This window comes from Carcharodon carcharias, chromosome 15, assembly GCF_017639515.1.
Source record: "Carcharodon carcharias isolate sCarCar2 chromosome 15, sCarCar2.pri, whole genome shotgun sequence".
NCBI classification, from domain to species: Eukaryota; Metazoa; Chordata; class Chondrichthyes; order Lamniformes; family Lamnidae; genus Carcharodon; species Carcharodon carcharias.
The window spans coordinates 59,103,733-59,118,107 of NC_054481.1; the positions used below are offsets into that span (position 1 = coordinate 59,103,733).

The 14,375-nt window shown below is 41.5% G+C and overlaps 1 protein-coding gene across 4 annotated transcripts in view; it reads right to left on the reverse strand.

The window, feature by feature from the left end:
- LOC121288094 (probable helicase with zinc finger domain) overlaps positions 1-14,375 on the reverse strand; it is a 471,833-nt gene that overhangs the window by 100,137 nt on the left and 357,321 nt on the right. For all 4 annotated transcript variants that reach the window (XM_041206411.1, XM_041206410.1, XM_041206412.1 and 1 more), the window contains one exon: positions 8,546-8,625. In XM_041206411.1, coding sequence (XP_041062345.1) covers positions 8,546-8,625 — 80 coding nt within the window. The remainder of the gene's footprint in view (positions 1-8,545; positions 8,626-14,375) is intronic.

Below are 14,375 nucleotides of genomic sequence, written 5' to 3' on the forward strand. Positions count from 1 at the left end.
AGGTGATAAGAGAATCAAGATAAACAAATCTGTCTGCTGAATGTGTAGAGACTAAATCAGCTGGGCTTATTATGATGGCCCCATTGTAAGTATGATGGATTACTTGCGGCAGGATATTGCTCTTATTTTATTCAACTTTTATTGACAGTTGTTTCAGCATAACCGACTCACTTTCCCAAGGATAAGGATTATGATTTCATTTGTGCCCAATTCCTACAATACAACAGTGACTATACTTCAAAAGTGCTTCACTGGCTGTAAAGCACTTTGGGATGTCCAGTGATTGTGAAAGGCACTAGTTGTATAAATAGAAGTCTTTTCTATTGCTTTCTTAAATATTGAGAGCATATTACAAAATATACAGTGCTTTATTCTGCTGCAATGGCAGAAATGTAGGTAACTTAGAGCAGCTCTTTAAGGAAACAAGAACAAATTACTCTATACAGGCACATCATATAACCAATTAGAAGCTAATTGCTGGAGAAGATTCTTTGTGGATAGACAGTAGCTTGTGGGACAATCAACCGAGGTTCCTTCAGAAGAAAACATTAACATCTATTTATATAGTACCTTTAACATAATAATATGCCCCAAGACACTTCACAGGAGCATTACTATACAGTAAAACAAAATAAGACACTCTTTATTTGATACTAAGATCAGATAACCAAAAGCTTGATCATAAAGATATGTTTTAAAGAATAAACAGCAATCCATTCCTTATAAAAAATGTTTTTTTTATTTTCTAACCATCAAAGGAACCATGATAATATGTGTTGCTGTTCACACATTCTGACCGGGATTTTCCATCCCCGTCGCAGGTGGGACTCGCCATGGGCGAGGCAGCGCCCTAGCCAGAAAGCTTGCGGCAGGACTGTTAAATCATGGCGGTGGGCGGGGTATGGAAAATCCAGCCCACTATCTCTCACAGATGGGCAACATCTGTGAGAAGTTTATCACAGAAAATCTGTAGCAAATTTATATAAATATAAGAAGTGTGGGGGTCATAACATTAGCCCCTTCCTCTTTAATAAAAGTAACAAAACTTTTTGTGTGTAAACAATGTGTGATGAAATGTGTCCCAAAATACATTACAATCTGGAAATATATCTTGACCAGCAGATGTGCCAGCATAACCAACTTGGCAGGGAAGAAAGGGTTTCAGAGTTTTGGTGGTTGCTCGGATCTGGCATATTGGAGTGCAGTCCAACAGCAATGTTGGCTAATAAGGCCCAGGAGAATGAAAATCAAACTGCCATTGGCCCCCTCCTTCAAATCAACAGTCCCTAAATCTGCACCATTTCCCACTGATGAGTTTATTTCCTCAGTGTGTCCATACCCCTTTTGCATCTTCACATACACCTACAATTACTTTCTCCATTGTCAATTTAGTTCTAAATTTTGTTTCTCAGAATTAAATACATATAGAATTAAGAACTGGTGTTGCATAACATTATGATCTTCATTATTTGCATATTCCACAAGCAAAAAAACCTTTTAAAGACCCAACAATTAATCTTGGTGCAGTGGCCTCATTTTGTTCACATTATTTATTCTGTAAACAAACTTGGTCAAAAATGGCATAGAGGAGGTTTATTCATTGAATTTTCAAGGACAATGAACAGGAATCTATTCCCTATGAAAAATGTTTTAGGAACATGGGAACATAAGAACAGGGGAAGACCATTCAGTCCTTCGAGTCTGCTCTGCCATTCAATATGATCATGGCTGATCGAACATTTCTATGCCTTTTACCCTCGCTATCCCCTTAACCCTTTAGAGAAATTTCTCCTCATCTCGGTCCTAAGTGGCTTCCCCCTTATTTTGAAATTGTGTCCTCTGATTTAGATTCCCCAACCAGGGGAAACATCTTACCTGCATCTACCCTGTCTATTCCTGTAAGTATTTTGTAGGTTTCAATGAGATCACCTCTCATTCTTCAACACTCTAGAGAATACAGGCCCAGTTTCCCCAATCTCTCTTCGTAAAACAATGCCACCATCCCTGGAACAAGTCTGGTGAACCTTCGTTTCACTCCCTCAATGGCAATGATATTCTTTCTGAGGTAATGGGATCAAAACAGCACACAGTACTCCAGGTGCAGTCTAACCAAGCTTCTATATAATTAAAGCAAGTTTTCATCACTCCTGTACTCAAATCCTCTTGCAATAAAGACTAACATTCCATTAGGTTTTGTTTGTCTTCTAATCATCAAAAGCACCATGATAACAGGTATTGCTGTTCATGCATACTGGCTAGGATTTTATGGCTCCGCCGTGATGTCTCCCCTCGGGGATGCAACAAGCCACTTCAATCTCCATTCAGTTCAATGGGACCGTAATATTCCGTCGGGTGGGAGGGGCCATAAAATCCTGCCCACTATCTCTCATAGATATTGCCCATCAGTGAGGAGTTTATCACAGAAAATCTGTAACAAATTTATATCACAGAATCTCACTGTGCAGAAGAGGCCCTTTGGCCCATTGAGTCTGTACCAACAAGTGAGAAACACCTGACCTACCTACCTAACGCCATTTACCAGCACTTGGCCCATAGCCTTGAATGTTATGACGTGCCAAGTGCTCATCCAGGTACTTTTTAAAGGATGTGAAGCAACCTGCCTCCACCACCCTCCCAGGTAGCACATTCCTGACCGTCACCACCATCTGGGTAAAAAAGTTTTTCCTCACATCCCCCCCAAACCTCCTGCCCCTCACCTTAAACTTGTGTCCCCTCATGACTGACCCTTCAACTAAGGGGAACAGCTGCTCCCTATCCACCCTGTCCATGTCCCTCATAATCTTGTAGACCTCAATCAGGGTCGCCCCTCAGTCTTCTCTGCTCCAATGAAAACAACCCAAGTCTATCCAACCACTCATAACTTAAATGTTTCATCCCAGGCAACATCCTGGTGAATCTCCTCTGTACCCCCTCCAGTGCAATCACATCCTTCCTATAATGTGGCAACCAGAACTGCACACAGTACTCCAGCTGTGGCCTCATCAAGGTTCTATACAACTCCAACTTGACCTCCCTACTTTTGCAATCTACGCCTTAATTGATAAAGGCAAGTGTCCCATATGCCTTTTTCACCACCCCACTAGCATGCCCCTCTACATTCAGAGATCTATGGACACACAAGCCAAGGTCCCTTTGTTCCTCAGAACTTCCTAGTGTCATGCCGTTCATTGAATACTTCCTTGTCAAATTACTCCTTCCAAAGTATATCACCTCACACTTTTCAGGGTTAAATTCCATCTGCCACGTATCTGCCCATTTGACCATTATGTCCATATCTTCCTGTAGCCCAAGACACTTAACCGCACTGTTAACCACCCAGCCAATCTTTGTGTCATCCGCAAACTTACTAATCCTACCCCCACATAGTCAACTATGTCATTTGTATAAATGACGAATAATAGGGGACCCACCACAGATCCCTGTGGTACGCCACTGAACACAGGCTTCCAGTCATTAAAGCATCCTTCTGTCATCACCTTCTGTCTCCTATAACTAAGCCAATTTTGAATCCACCTTATCAAATTACCCAGTATCCCATGTGCATTTGCCTTCTTTATAACTCTCCCATGTGGGACCTTGTCAAAGGCTTTGCTGAAATCCATATAAACTACATCAAATGCACTACCCCTCATCTACACATCTGGTCACCACCTCAAAAGAATTCAGTCAAATTTGTTAGGCATGATCTCCCTCTGACAAAGCCATGCTGACTATCCCTGATCAAACCTTGCCTCTCCAAGTGCAGATAGATTCTCTCTTTCAGAATTTTCTCCAATAGTTTCCCTACCACTGATGTGAGACTCACTGGTCTGTAGTTTATCTCTACAACCCTTCTTAAATAGCAGAACCAAATTGCTGTTCTCCAGTCCTCTGGCACCTCCCCCTTGGCCAGAGAGAATTAAAAATTTGTGTCAGGGCCCCTGCGATCTGCTTCCTTGCCTCCCTCAGCAGTCTGGAACACAAATCATCCAGACCTGGAGATTTGTCCACTTTTAAGCCTGCCAACACCTCCAATACCTTGTCACTCTCTATATCAATTTGCTTAAGAACCTCACAGTTTCTCTCCCAGAGTTCCATACCTTCATCCGCATTCTCTTGGGTGAAGACCGATTTGAAGTATTCGTTCAACACTCTACCGATGTCCTCTGGCTCCACCCATAGATTGCCCCTTTGGTCCCTTATAGACCCTACTCTTTCCCTTGTCCTCTTCCCATTGGTATACTTATGGAATAGCTTGGGATTTTCCCTACTTTTACCAGCCAGAGCTTTCTCATATCCCCTCTTTGCTCTCCTAATTGCTTTCTTAAGCTCCACCCTGCACTTTCTGTACTCCACTAATGCCTCCATTGATTTGCTCCCCTTGCACCTCCTAAAAGCCTCTCTTTTCCTTCTCATCATTTCCTGAATATCTCTGGTCATCCATGGTTCTCTGGGCTTGTTACTTCTTCCTATCACCTTAGAAGGAACATGTTGAGCCTGTACCCTCCCCATTTCCTTTTTGAACACACCCCCACTGCTCTTCTGTAGATTTCCCCACAAGTAGCTGTTCTCAGTCTACCTTGGCCAGATCCTGCCTTATTTTACTAAAATCCGTTCTCCCCCAATCCAAAACAACTTTTTGCAACTTGTCTATTTCTTTGTCCATAACAAGCTTAAATTGTACCATGTTGTGGTTGCTATCACGAAAATGCTCCCCCACCAGCACCTCAGCCACCTGTCCAGCTTCGTTCCCCAGAATTAGGTCCAGCAATGCGCCGTCCCTTGTTGGACCCTCTACATATTGATCTAAAAAGTTCTCCTGTACACATTTCAAGAAGTCCATTCCATCCAAGCTCTTAATACTATGGCTATCCCAATTAATGTTGGGAATGTTGAAATCACCTAATATAATTACCCTGTTGTTATTGTTTTTACACACCTCTACAAATTGTGCACATACCTGCTCCTCAATTTCCCGCTGACTATCTGGGGGTCTATAATAAACACCTAACAATGTGGCTACCCCTTTTTTATTCCTATGCTCTATCCACAAAGCTTCATTCGATGCCCCCTCTAAGATATCATCTCTCCTTACTGCAGTAATTGACTCCTTAAATAATAATGCAATGCCTCCTCCTCTTTTACCCCCTCCCCTGTCTCGCCTAAAGATTCTATATCCCGGAATGCTGAGCTGCCAATCCTGCCCCTCCCTCAACAACATCTCTATAAATATAATATATCATATAGATGTGATCACATGCCTGCAATAAATCTGAGACTTCAATCTCCAATTACTTTCAAATTCTTTTAGAAAAAGCAAGAAAATTCTCAGAACTTTTTACAGTGAAGGGGCAGACATAAATTGCATATTGAAAAATTCTGCTGAATGTACAAACTTGATGTGGTTTGGGGTTCTCTCTAACTTGGGAGTTAGACTGAGGTCTTAATGAAGCAAAAACTTTAAGGATAGCATATAAAAGACAAAATAATCAATAGGTACATTTTGAAGCATGTATTTTTAATGTACCTGTTAAACTAAAATCTTCACAGAAAAACCTCAATTAAAAATAATTGAATAACCTGTGAGATAAGGATAATTATGGCATAATCCACAATAGTGACAGATCAGTGTTGTCACTGAAGATTGGATTGCCCTTTAAAGTACTAGCTACCAGAATAATGGAATATAAATGTTAACATTTTAACCCTGGAAATCCCATTTGAAATGGTTATATAGCAAATTTCAAAAGAGCATGTCTCTCTATCACACCTGTGATTTTGAAATCAATATTAAATGATAGTCCCTTTTTAAATACTTCTGTAACTCTGAACTGTGATGGGTATGCATGACTGGTATTTTTAAATGTTGGCGAATATGTCTACGCATTGTGTGAAAGGACTGCGAGGTCATACCTCGCTACAAAAATGGAGACAGGATAGCTAGTAAATTTTATACCAACCAATTAGTCTTACTTCAGCTGTTGGTCAGAGACCTTATGGAATGATTTAAAGAAATTACCAGAGAGGACACATAAAAGATAAAGTGGGATAAAAACTGAAAATGCTGGAAATATCCATCAGTTGAGACAGCATCTACGGAAGGAGAAACAGAGTTAAAGTTTCAGATTGATTATCTTGTATCAGAACTGGCATCACAAATAAATAGGTTCTGATTAAAGGTAATCAACCTAAATTGTTAATTCTGTTTCTTGTTAATTCTAAATTGTTAATTTTGCAAATGATGCTTGATCTGCCAATGATTTCATAGAATATACAGCACAGAAACATGCCATTTGGTCCAACCTGTTCATATCAGCATTTATGCTCCACTGAAACCTTTCCAGCACTTTCCATTTTTATTTCAGATTACCAGCATCTACAGTATTTTGTTTTGTATTTTGTGGGCTTGCAAAAATTATTTGATAGGATACCATATAGGAGACTTATGGCAAAAGATATAGCACATGTGCTTAAGGGGAAATATATCCATGGATGGAGACGATTGTAGCATTGAAATCAAAAGAGGTGGTGTAAAGGGAAGTTTTTTTTTGACAGCAATAATGTGATGTTGCATAGGGTTGTTTGTTGGGGATATTATTATTTATTACGAACATATATAAATACATTTGGGCTTGAGAATTAGGGGAACAATATCAAAATATGCTGGTGCAGCAGGTTGCGTACCATGACAAATTGTGACAAGTACTATGAAAAACTGGAGGAGACATGGTTGGGAAGCAAGATGGACACATGGAGTTCAGTGTAAAAAGAAATACCTATTGTAAGGGGATGATTTTCAACATGCTTAACTGGCAAAAACCAGGTATGTGAGCATTTAAAATTCCTCACATGTTGAAATGCAATTGGGATCCTCCATTTCCAATTTTAATGAATGTTTCTGGACAGGCGGTTAATCTGCCCACCTGAGCCCTGCCTGCCACATTTTAATTCACATATGTTAATCTGTTCTGATAACATTATGGGGAGAATTTTCTCCCCGTCAGGGGGTTGAGCGGGAGTGGGCGCAGGCAGGCACGGAGCACAGAGCTGCCTCAGGGAGATTAGTTTGATTATCAAAAATTTTAATAAAGAAAATAAAAATGTTTAAGACATGTCCCTCATGTGACAGTGTCATGTGAGCTGGCACATGTTAATGAACTTTAATAACATTTTTTATTCAATTCATAAACATTTCATGAAATCTCATCCCGCCCGTGGATGAGGTTTCATGATAAATGCAAAAGCCACCAGGGCTCTTCGCCTGCCCACCAACCTTAAGGTTAGAAGGACAGCTCCGTTAAGTATTTTAATTAGTTTTAATTGGCCTTAATAGGCCTTTGACAGTTTGGTGGGCTGACTCCGGTGCGCGCCCACCAAACTGAAAATCGGAATGATGCGCGGTGATGTCGGGACGCACACCTGCCCCGCATGCTGACCTGAAGATTCTGGCCTGTGGGTCCCAGGCAGCAATTTTAACTTTAACGAGTGGGGATGTCGCCACGGTGAAGCCAGCATGAAGAGGACTGGGGAGCTGGAGAGCCCCTAAATGTAAAATGTTTTACTTTGCTTTGTGAGGCAGGAGAAAACCACACTCCGAAAGCTTCTTTCCAATACTTTCCTGCGTGCAGGTGGGCAGCCAATAGCTGCCCAGTGGTGTGGAGGCCAGCAGTTGTTTCCCTTCAATTTTGGTTAAAGTTGCCATGGTGCCACATAGCTGAAATCTGCTAGTTAAAATTAAAATCTTTCCCAGAAGTACATCTTAAAGTAAAATTTTAAATGCAGTGAAGAAGCAGAGGGGCCTGGGTTTGCAAATGCTGTCATTAATTGTGGAAGCCCCAGTAGATAATTCCTAGAAAAGGCAAACAGAACCCTTGATTTTGTATCTAGATGGTAAGAGACCACAAATCAAAGGGGAAGTTACACAAAGGCAATGGTTAGAATGATGAATTCTCTGCCACAAATTGTTGAAGCAGAGTCCATGAATATTTTTAAAAAGAGAATTATTTAGCTTCCTGAGAAAGAAAGACATAAAAGGATATGAAGAGCCGCTGAGTGGGAATAGATATGGTGGCACATGCAGGAAAACACTGGCGAAGGTAATGGATCTTGATGCCACAACCACACATTACAAGAGAGGCTGAGACAGAGATTGCTTTCAAAAAGTTGAAAGGAGGTAGATTTCTTTGTTGGACTGCTCCCCTGAATGTTAATGGCTTCTCCATAACTTCACTAATAGAATTCGGGTACAGCAGTAAACATTGCTTGATTCACAGGTTCCAGAGCTGAATGACCAGAGCAACACACGATATTAAAGCAGATGTGGTATTTCACATCACAACTGCTTTTTCTTGATCCTCCAATCATCATCAATCCAGGTTAACCATTTGGGATTCAAAGTAAGCTGGACACATCTATAATTCAGTTGCCCCCAAAATCACACATCCCCATTGCAATTACATTTCTAATCCATTGTCAGGAGATAGATTAAGGTCATTTTCCCTATTGTTAATTAAAATTGTAATTTATGATTTAAAGAGACAGCTACCTTTTCCCTTATGTCATTATTCTTTCTGCCTGAAGTCCAAAACGATCCCACATCCGATCTTGGTGTCATCCTTTCTCTACCTGAAAATGAACAAGAATGATTATTTGTGATGTAGTACTGATGCCTTTGTGTTTAGCACAGTGAGGCAGTATCATAAGCAATAAGCCATTCTGGAACTGAAACACAAAGTTGTCCTGCATGACTACTAACTTCAATCATTTTCTTTTGCGCTTGCAGGTGTGCAACATGCCAGAAAATGCAAAAAAAAAAAATGGACTAGCATAACTGTTTTTTTATTCGGGCATTTCAGTTTTACTCCTGACTGAAGCTGACTATGGGTACAGAAGTATAAATGGAGAAAATTACATCTGTCCAACTTGAGGCTAATGTTCACAAGTCTGCTCCTACCCTTTAAGGGACGGTGCATTTTGCACTGAGGCAGCATAGGGCATGATCACACTGCCTGTAACACTATGATAAGCAGTTGATAGTTAGAAAGCTTGCTTCAGATTTTTATTTCTAATTTTTAACATTATGCGCAGTTTTAAGTTTGCAGATGTAACAACAGAGAATGCTGGAAATACTAAGCAGGTCAGGAAGCATCCATAGGGACAGAAACAAAATTAACCTTTCAGGTCAATAACCTTTCATCAGAGGTTTCAGGTCAATGATCCTTCTCTGATAAAAGGTCATCAACCTGAAATGTCAACTTCGTTTTCTCTCCAGATGCTACCAGATCTGCTGAGTATTTCCAGCATTTTTATTTCAGCTGCTGAGTAGTTCCAACTTCTGTAGTATTTTGCTTCTATTCTTGAGATTTCAGAATTCTTTTTCACTGCAAGAACCTTATTAGATGGTTTCCATGCCAAAGACTCACACAGCAAGTGCTACAAGTTTCTCCATAAGTAGATAAACCTAAGACTCATATAGAAAGAATCAAGAACAGCTAATTGAAGGCAAACTAAAGGGTTGCTGTCTGACTGGAACTGAATTCAGAATTAGAGAATCAGAATAAGACTACTCACAATGCGTTCTCCTCTACATTGGTGGGGACTAAATGCAGACTGGGTTACCACTTTGTGGAACACCTTCACTCAGTCTGCAAGCATGGCCCCGGCCTTCTTGTCTCTTGCCATTTCAATTAACCATCTTGCTCTCATGCCCACATTTCTGATGGGCCTGATACAATGTTCCAGCGAAGCCCAACGCAAACTAGCGGAACAGCACCTCATCTTCCAATTAGGCACTTTACAGCCTTCTGGGCTTAACATCGAGTTCAACAACTTTAGACCATGAACTCTGTCCTCCATTTTGATATTTTGTTTCCCAACCTTCTTCCCCCACAGGGTCAGTCTGTGACTTGTTCTTATGTTTTGCTCTCAGAGAATGCTGATCCTTGTTCTGCTATTCACACATTCTGCTGTCTGACCTTTATGCCACTATGAGCACCTACCTTAGTCTTTAACACTATCATTACCACTCCCTTTGTCTTGTGTCCATGACACCTTTGTCAAATCTCTCCTGAGTTGCCACCTATCTCTGACCTTCTATTTTGCTCCACCTCTTCAACAGTTTAAAACCCATTACATTTCTACCTCTCTTCAGCTCTGAAAAAGAGTCATACATTAACTGTTTCTCTCTCCACAGATGCTGCCAGTCTTGCAGGGCTTTTCCAGCATTTTCTGTTTTAATTTCAGAATTAGAGAAGATGGAATGGTTATAAAGGTGATGGTCTACAGCAATAATTGTCTCCTCTTTTTTTTAAAGAAGTTGAGTCTTTTGTAGTTTGGCCTGATGTAATAAATGATGCAATACAAATGAAAATATTTTTCCTTACTGAAATGTATGTTCTACATTAATGACCAGTAGCTTACTCCCATATCTAATCTATCTTAAGATAATTTTGCAAAAAAAAATTGGATAGTGCAAATTGCACAGTGTAGAGTAGCCCTTGCCAAAGTAATTCAAAGTTACTGAATTGAGGTTTGAAAGTCCATTTTTAGTTGTGAACAGATGTTTACTGAGAACCCATCCTATTTTCCAGCTCAATTTAGATTAACAACTAAGAGTGATTGATTGCCTTCAGGGAGGACTTTTAGATTTATTACATATTTTACTTGATGTTATTACTCTCCCTCAGGAATCTTGAACCATCAAAAAGATACTAACACTATCGGAGCTCCTGCAAAGACTGAGCTCATGATCCATGCTTTCTACTCTGATTTATTGTTAGCAAACTCTTTTAATTTGGTTTGAAGTTCTTTAGTCTGGTTCTATATCTGAAATGTCTTCTCTCTTTCAGATGTTAATGGACTTGCTACAGATTTCCAGCTTTTTCTGTTTTTATTTTAGCTAATAGTATCCACAATATCCTGGTTTACAAAATAAAAAGTGTCATAGAATACTGAAACAAAGTCAGCAGGAAGTAAAATTGGGCAGAATCTTTTGTTCGGCGAGTGGGGGATGGTGCCCGCTCACTGACACGTATAATGACATGGGGTGAGGTCAGGCGTGCATCCCGACGTCACCCCGCCGCGTGCTCGGCAATCTGTTAAAAGCCTATTAAGGCCATTAAAAAAGTAAATAACATCATTAATGGACCTGCCCGTCCAACCTTAAGGGGGCTTCTGAAAAAGCATGAAACCTCATCCATGGGCGGGATGAGGTTTCATAAGGGTATTAAAATTTTTATAAAATGTTTAAATAAAAGAAATTGACATGTCCCAGCTCATGTGACAATGGCATGAGTGGACATGTCAGTAATTTTTTTCCCCTTCTTTATTGAAACTTTCAAACCTGAGCCGATCTCCCTGAGGCAGCACTTTGCCTCAGGAAGATCTGTGCGCTCTTTCACGCACATGCATACACGCCCGGCTCAGGGAATCCCCCCCCCCCACCCCCCGCCTGCACAGGGAGTGCGTAGCGCTTCCTGGCGGCCTTAATTGGCCCACCCATGTAAAATGCCGGTGCAACAATCGGGAACCCGCCTGCTCACATTCACTCCCGCACAACCCCAATTGTGTTCACTGTGTTAGAGTTCTCACATATATTTTGGCAACCTTGGTATCATAAGGAAATTGAAACATTTTCCTTTTAGGTTCATGAATGAAGAATGGTCACTTTGCTAAGTTATAAAACAAAAGCTGGAGGTTGGCCGTCCAAGAGTGGATCGTGTGAAAATATTTGAGGGGGCTAACTTCAGGGCACTGAATTATGGTGATGGAACAATCTAAGCTCCATGTTTTAAAATGTATTCTTGGATTTTTATAGATGCTTTGGATATCAAATTCAATGATTCTGAATATTATTCAATTGAAACTGTAACCAGAATTTTCCCGTTGGTGATCTGGGGGCGGGGCCCGCTCGCCGACAGGAAAATGACACGGGATGACATTGGGAGGAACCCCTGACGTTATCCCGGTCCATTTAAATTTTTAGGAAGGCAGGCGGACAGCAAAAACAGCTGTTTGCCCACCAACCTGTCAATGGCCAATGGCTCCTGAAAAAAGATAAAACCTCATGTACTGGCGGGATGAAGTTTCATCTCTGCTTTTAAAAAGTTTATTAAAGTTTCACTCATATTTATTAACATGTCTCATCTTGTGGACAGTGTCACATGAGGGGGACATGTTAATAAAGTTTTTCTTTCTCTATTTTTAAAGTTTTTTAAACATTCAGCACTCTCCCTGAGACAGCACTTAGTGCGAACATGCGCAAAAGAGCACACTTTGACAGATGGGGAATCCCTCACCCCCCCACCCCCGCAACAGGAAGCGCATAGCACTTCCTGTCGGGCAGGCCACTGGTCGGGCCTTAATTGGCCCGCCCACTCAAAATGGTGGCCGGCCCACTCAAAATGGCTGCCAGCCCCGTTTCGGCAGCAGAGCCCGCCTGCTCATCAAGGTCAAAATTCTAGCCTATAAATGATTGCTTTTTTCATATATTCCCTTACTATACATTTAATTTTTATCCTTGACCAGTTTTAAAAGCTCCAAGTGCACAGCCAAATGATATGCAAGATGTGCCAGTTGGAGTTGAGGATCCGGGGTGAAAAATTGCCTCATGTAGTGTCACTTGCAGTGGTGTTGTGCCACTCTCACATGCCACCCCTACCCCTACCACATCCTGTGTGGTGTTCTAGTAGTAGAAGGGTGTGCCAGAAGGCTGAGAATGGACCTATCCTGACGTCACACAGTTCAACCAGTTTAACCATGATGCCCGGATTTCTAATTCGGAAAGACAGCATGCAAACAATGTATTCCTAAATCACTCTGCAAACGAGAAGCATTAAGTTGCAAGGTGGGACCTACAATAGCATTTCTTAAAGTGCCAGGCACCCATATTGCAGGTAAAGTTATTTTTAGAACTTTTCCTATTGCAAAGTTTCTGCAAGTAGTCTGGACTATTTATGGAGGTGTTTTGGTGAGTTCCTGAATTTTCCAGTGTTGCCATATCCTTGCTGGAGTGAGGGGATGGTGGGTGGAGTTGGGCAGTGGATTAGGTAACCTGTTCAAAGACTGCAACAGGTTTGGGGATACCAGTAGCAGTGTTTCTGGGTTTGCAGCATGGCAGGGAGATAGAGTGGAAGCTGCGGAGAGAGCAAGCTCTGCGCCATCCCCTCTGCCCTTTGGCTGTGACATGCTCTTACATGGTTCCATTCTTATCTATCCAATCGTAGCCTGAGAATCACTTGCAATCATATCTTTTCCTACTACGGCACCATTTCCTCTGGTGTCCCCAAGGATTTATTCTTGGTCCCCTCCTATTTCTTATGTACAGGTTACCCTCGGCAACATCATCTAAAAGCACAGGGTTAGTTTTCACATGTACGTTGGCATAACCCAGCTCTACCTCACCACTGCATCTCTCAACTCCTCCACGTAAATATCAGACTACTTATCTGACATTCAGTACTGGATGAGCAGAAATTGCTTCCAATTAAATATTGAAGAAGATTGAAGTCTGAAGGATTCGCGGGGGTGGCAGGGGGTGCTTATGTTTCCCCTCAACATTAAGGACTGAGTGACACCTGTGTCCCAGAGCAGTACAACGGACTTACATTCTGGGATGGGTAGTGGGGTACAGGGACACAGTTCCTGAAAGGAAAAAAATTCTGAAAGCTCTCTGAGAGTTTGTCCAGCTCGGCCTAACATAGTGCCATGCTCTCCAAAGGTCCCTGCCTGTTCTGCTGCACTACCCATTGAGGTTTTCCTTTTGGGCTGCAAGAGGACTTCTTGCACCTTCATTTGGATTTTCCTTTCTGGGTGGAGGGCCTATCCTATCCATGCCATCCTTCTTTTCTTTCCAATGATCATGAGAGTGGTTTGGAAATGGGGATGGTTTGGAAAGGTCTGCCTGAGTTTCCAGGTCTATGGGTGAGGTCATAGCTGTCTACTGTGACAGCTGCATCCCTGGCAGTGAGGATTCTCTGCTCCTGCAAGTATATCTGTAGTTTGGAGGGTAAGCAGTTTTTGAATTCCTCTAACAATATCAAGTTGCATAATCCCTCATAGATGCGCTGGATTTTTAAAGAATGGGCCCAACAGTCGATCTCAATTTGCTTCAGCTGTTCTATATAGGTTTGAATAGGTTTCTTATGAGCATTCTGGAATTGCTAGCGATATGCCTCCAGGACTAGCTCATAGGCACTGAGGATGGCAGCCTTGGTCTGTTCATAATTAGTGGACACATCAGGAGTCAGCATGCAGTAGACCTGTTGGGCTCTCCCTGACAGCCACCCTTGAATTAAAAATGCCCAGATATCTGACGGCCATTTTAACTGTCTTGCTATTTTTTTCCAAAAGTGGCGAAAAATGACGCCACGTCACCC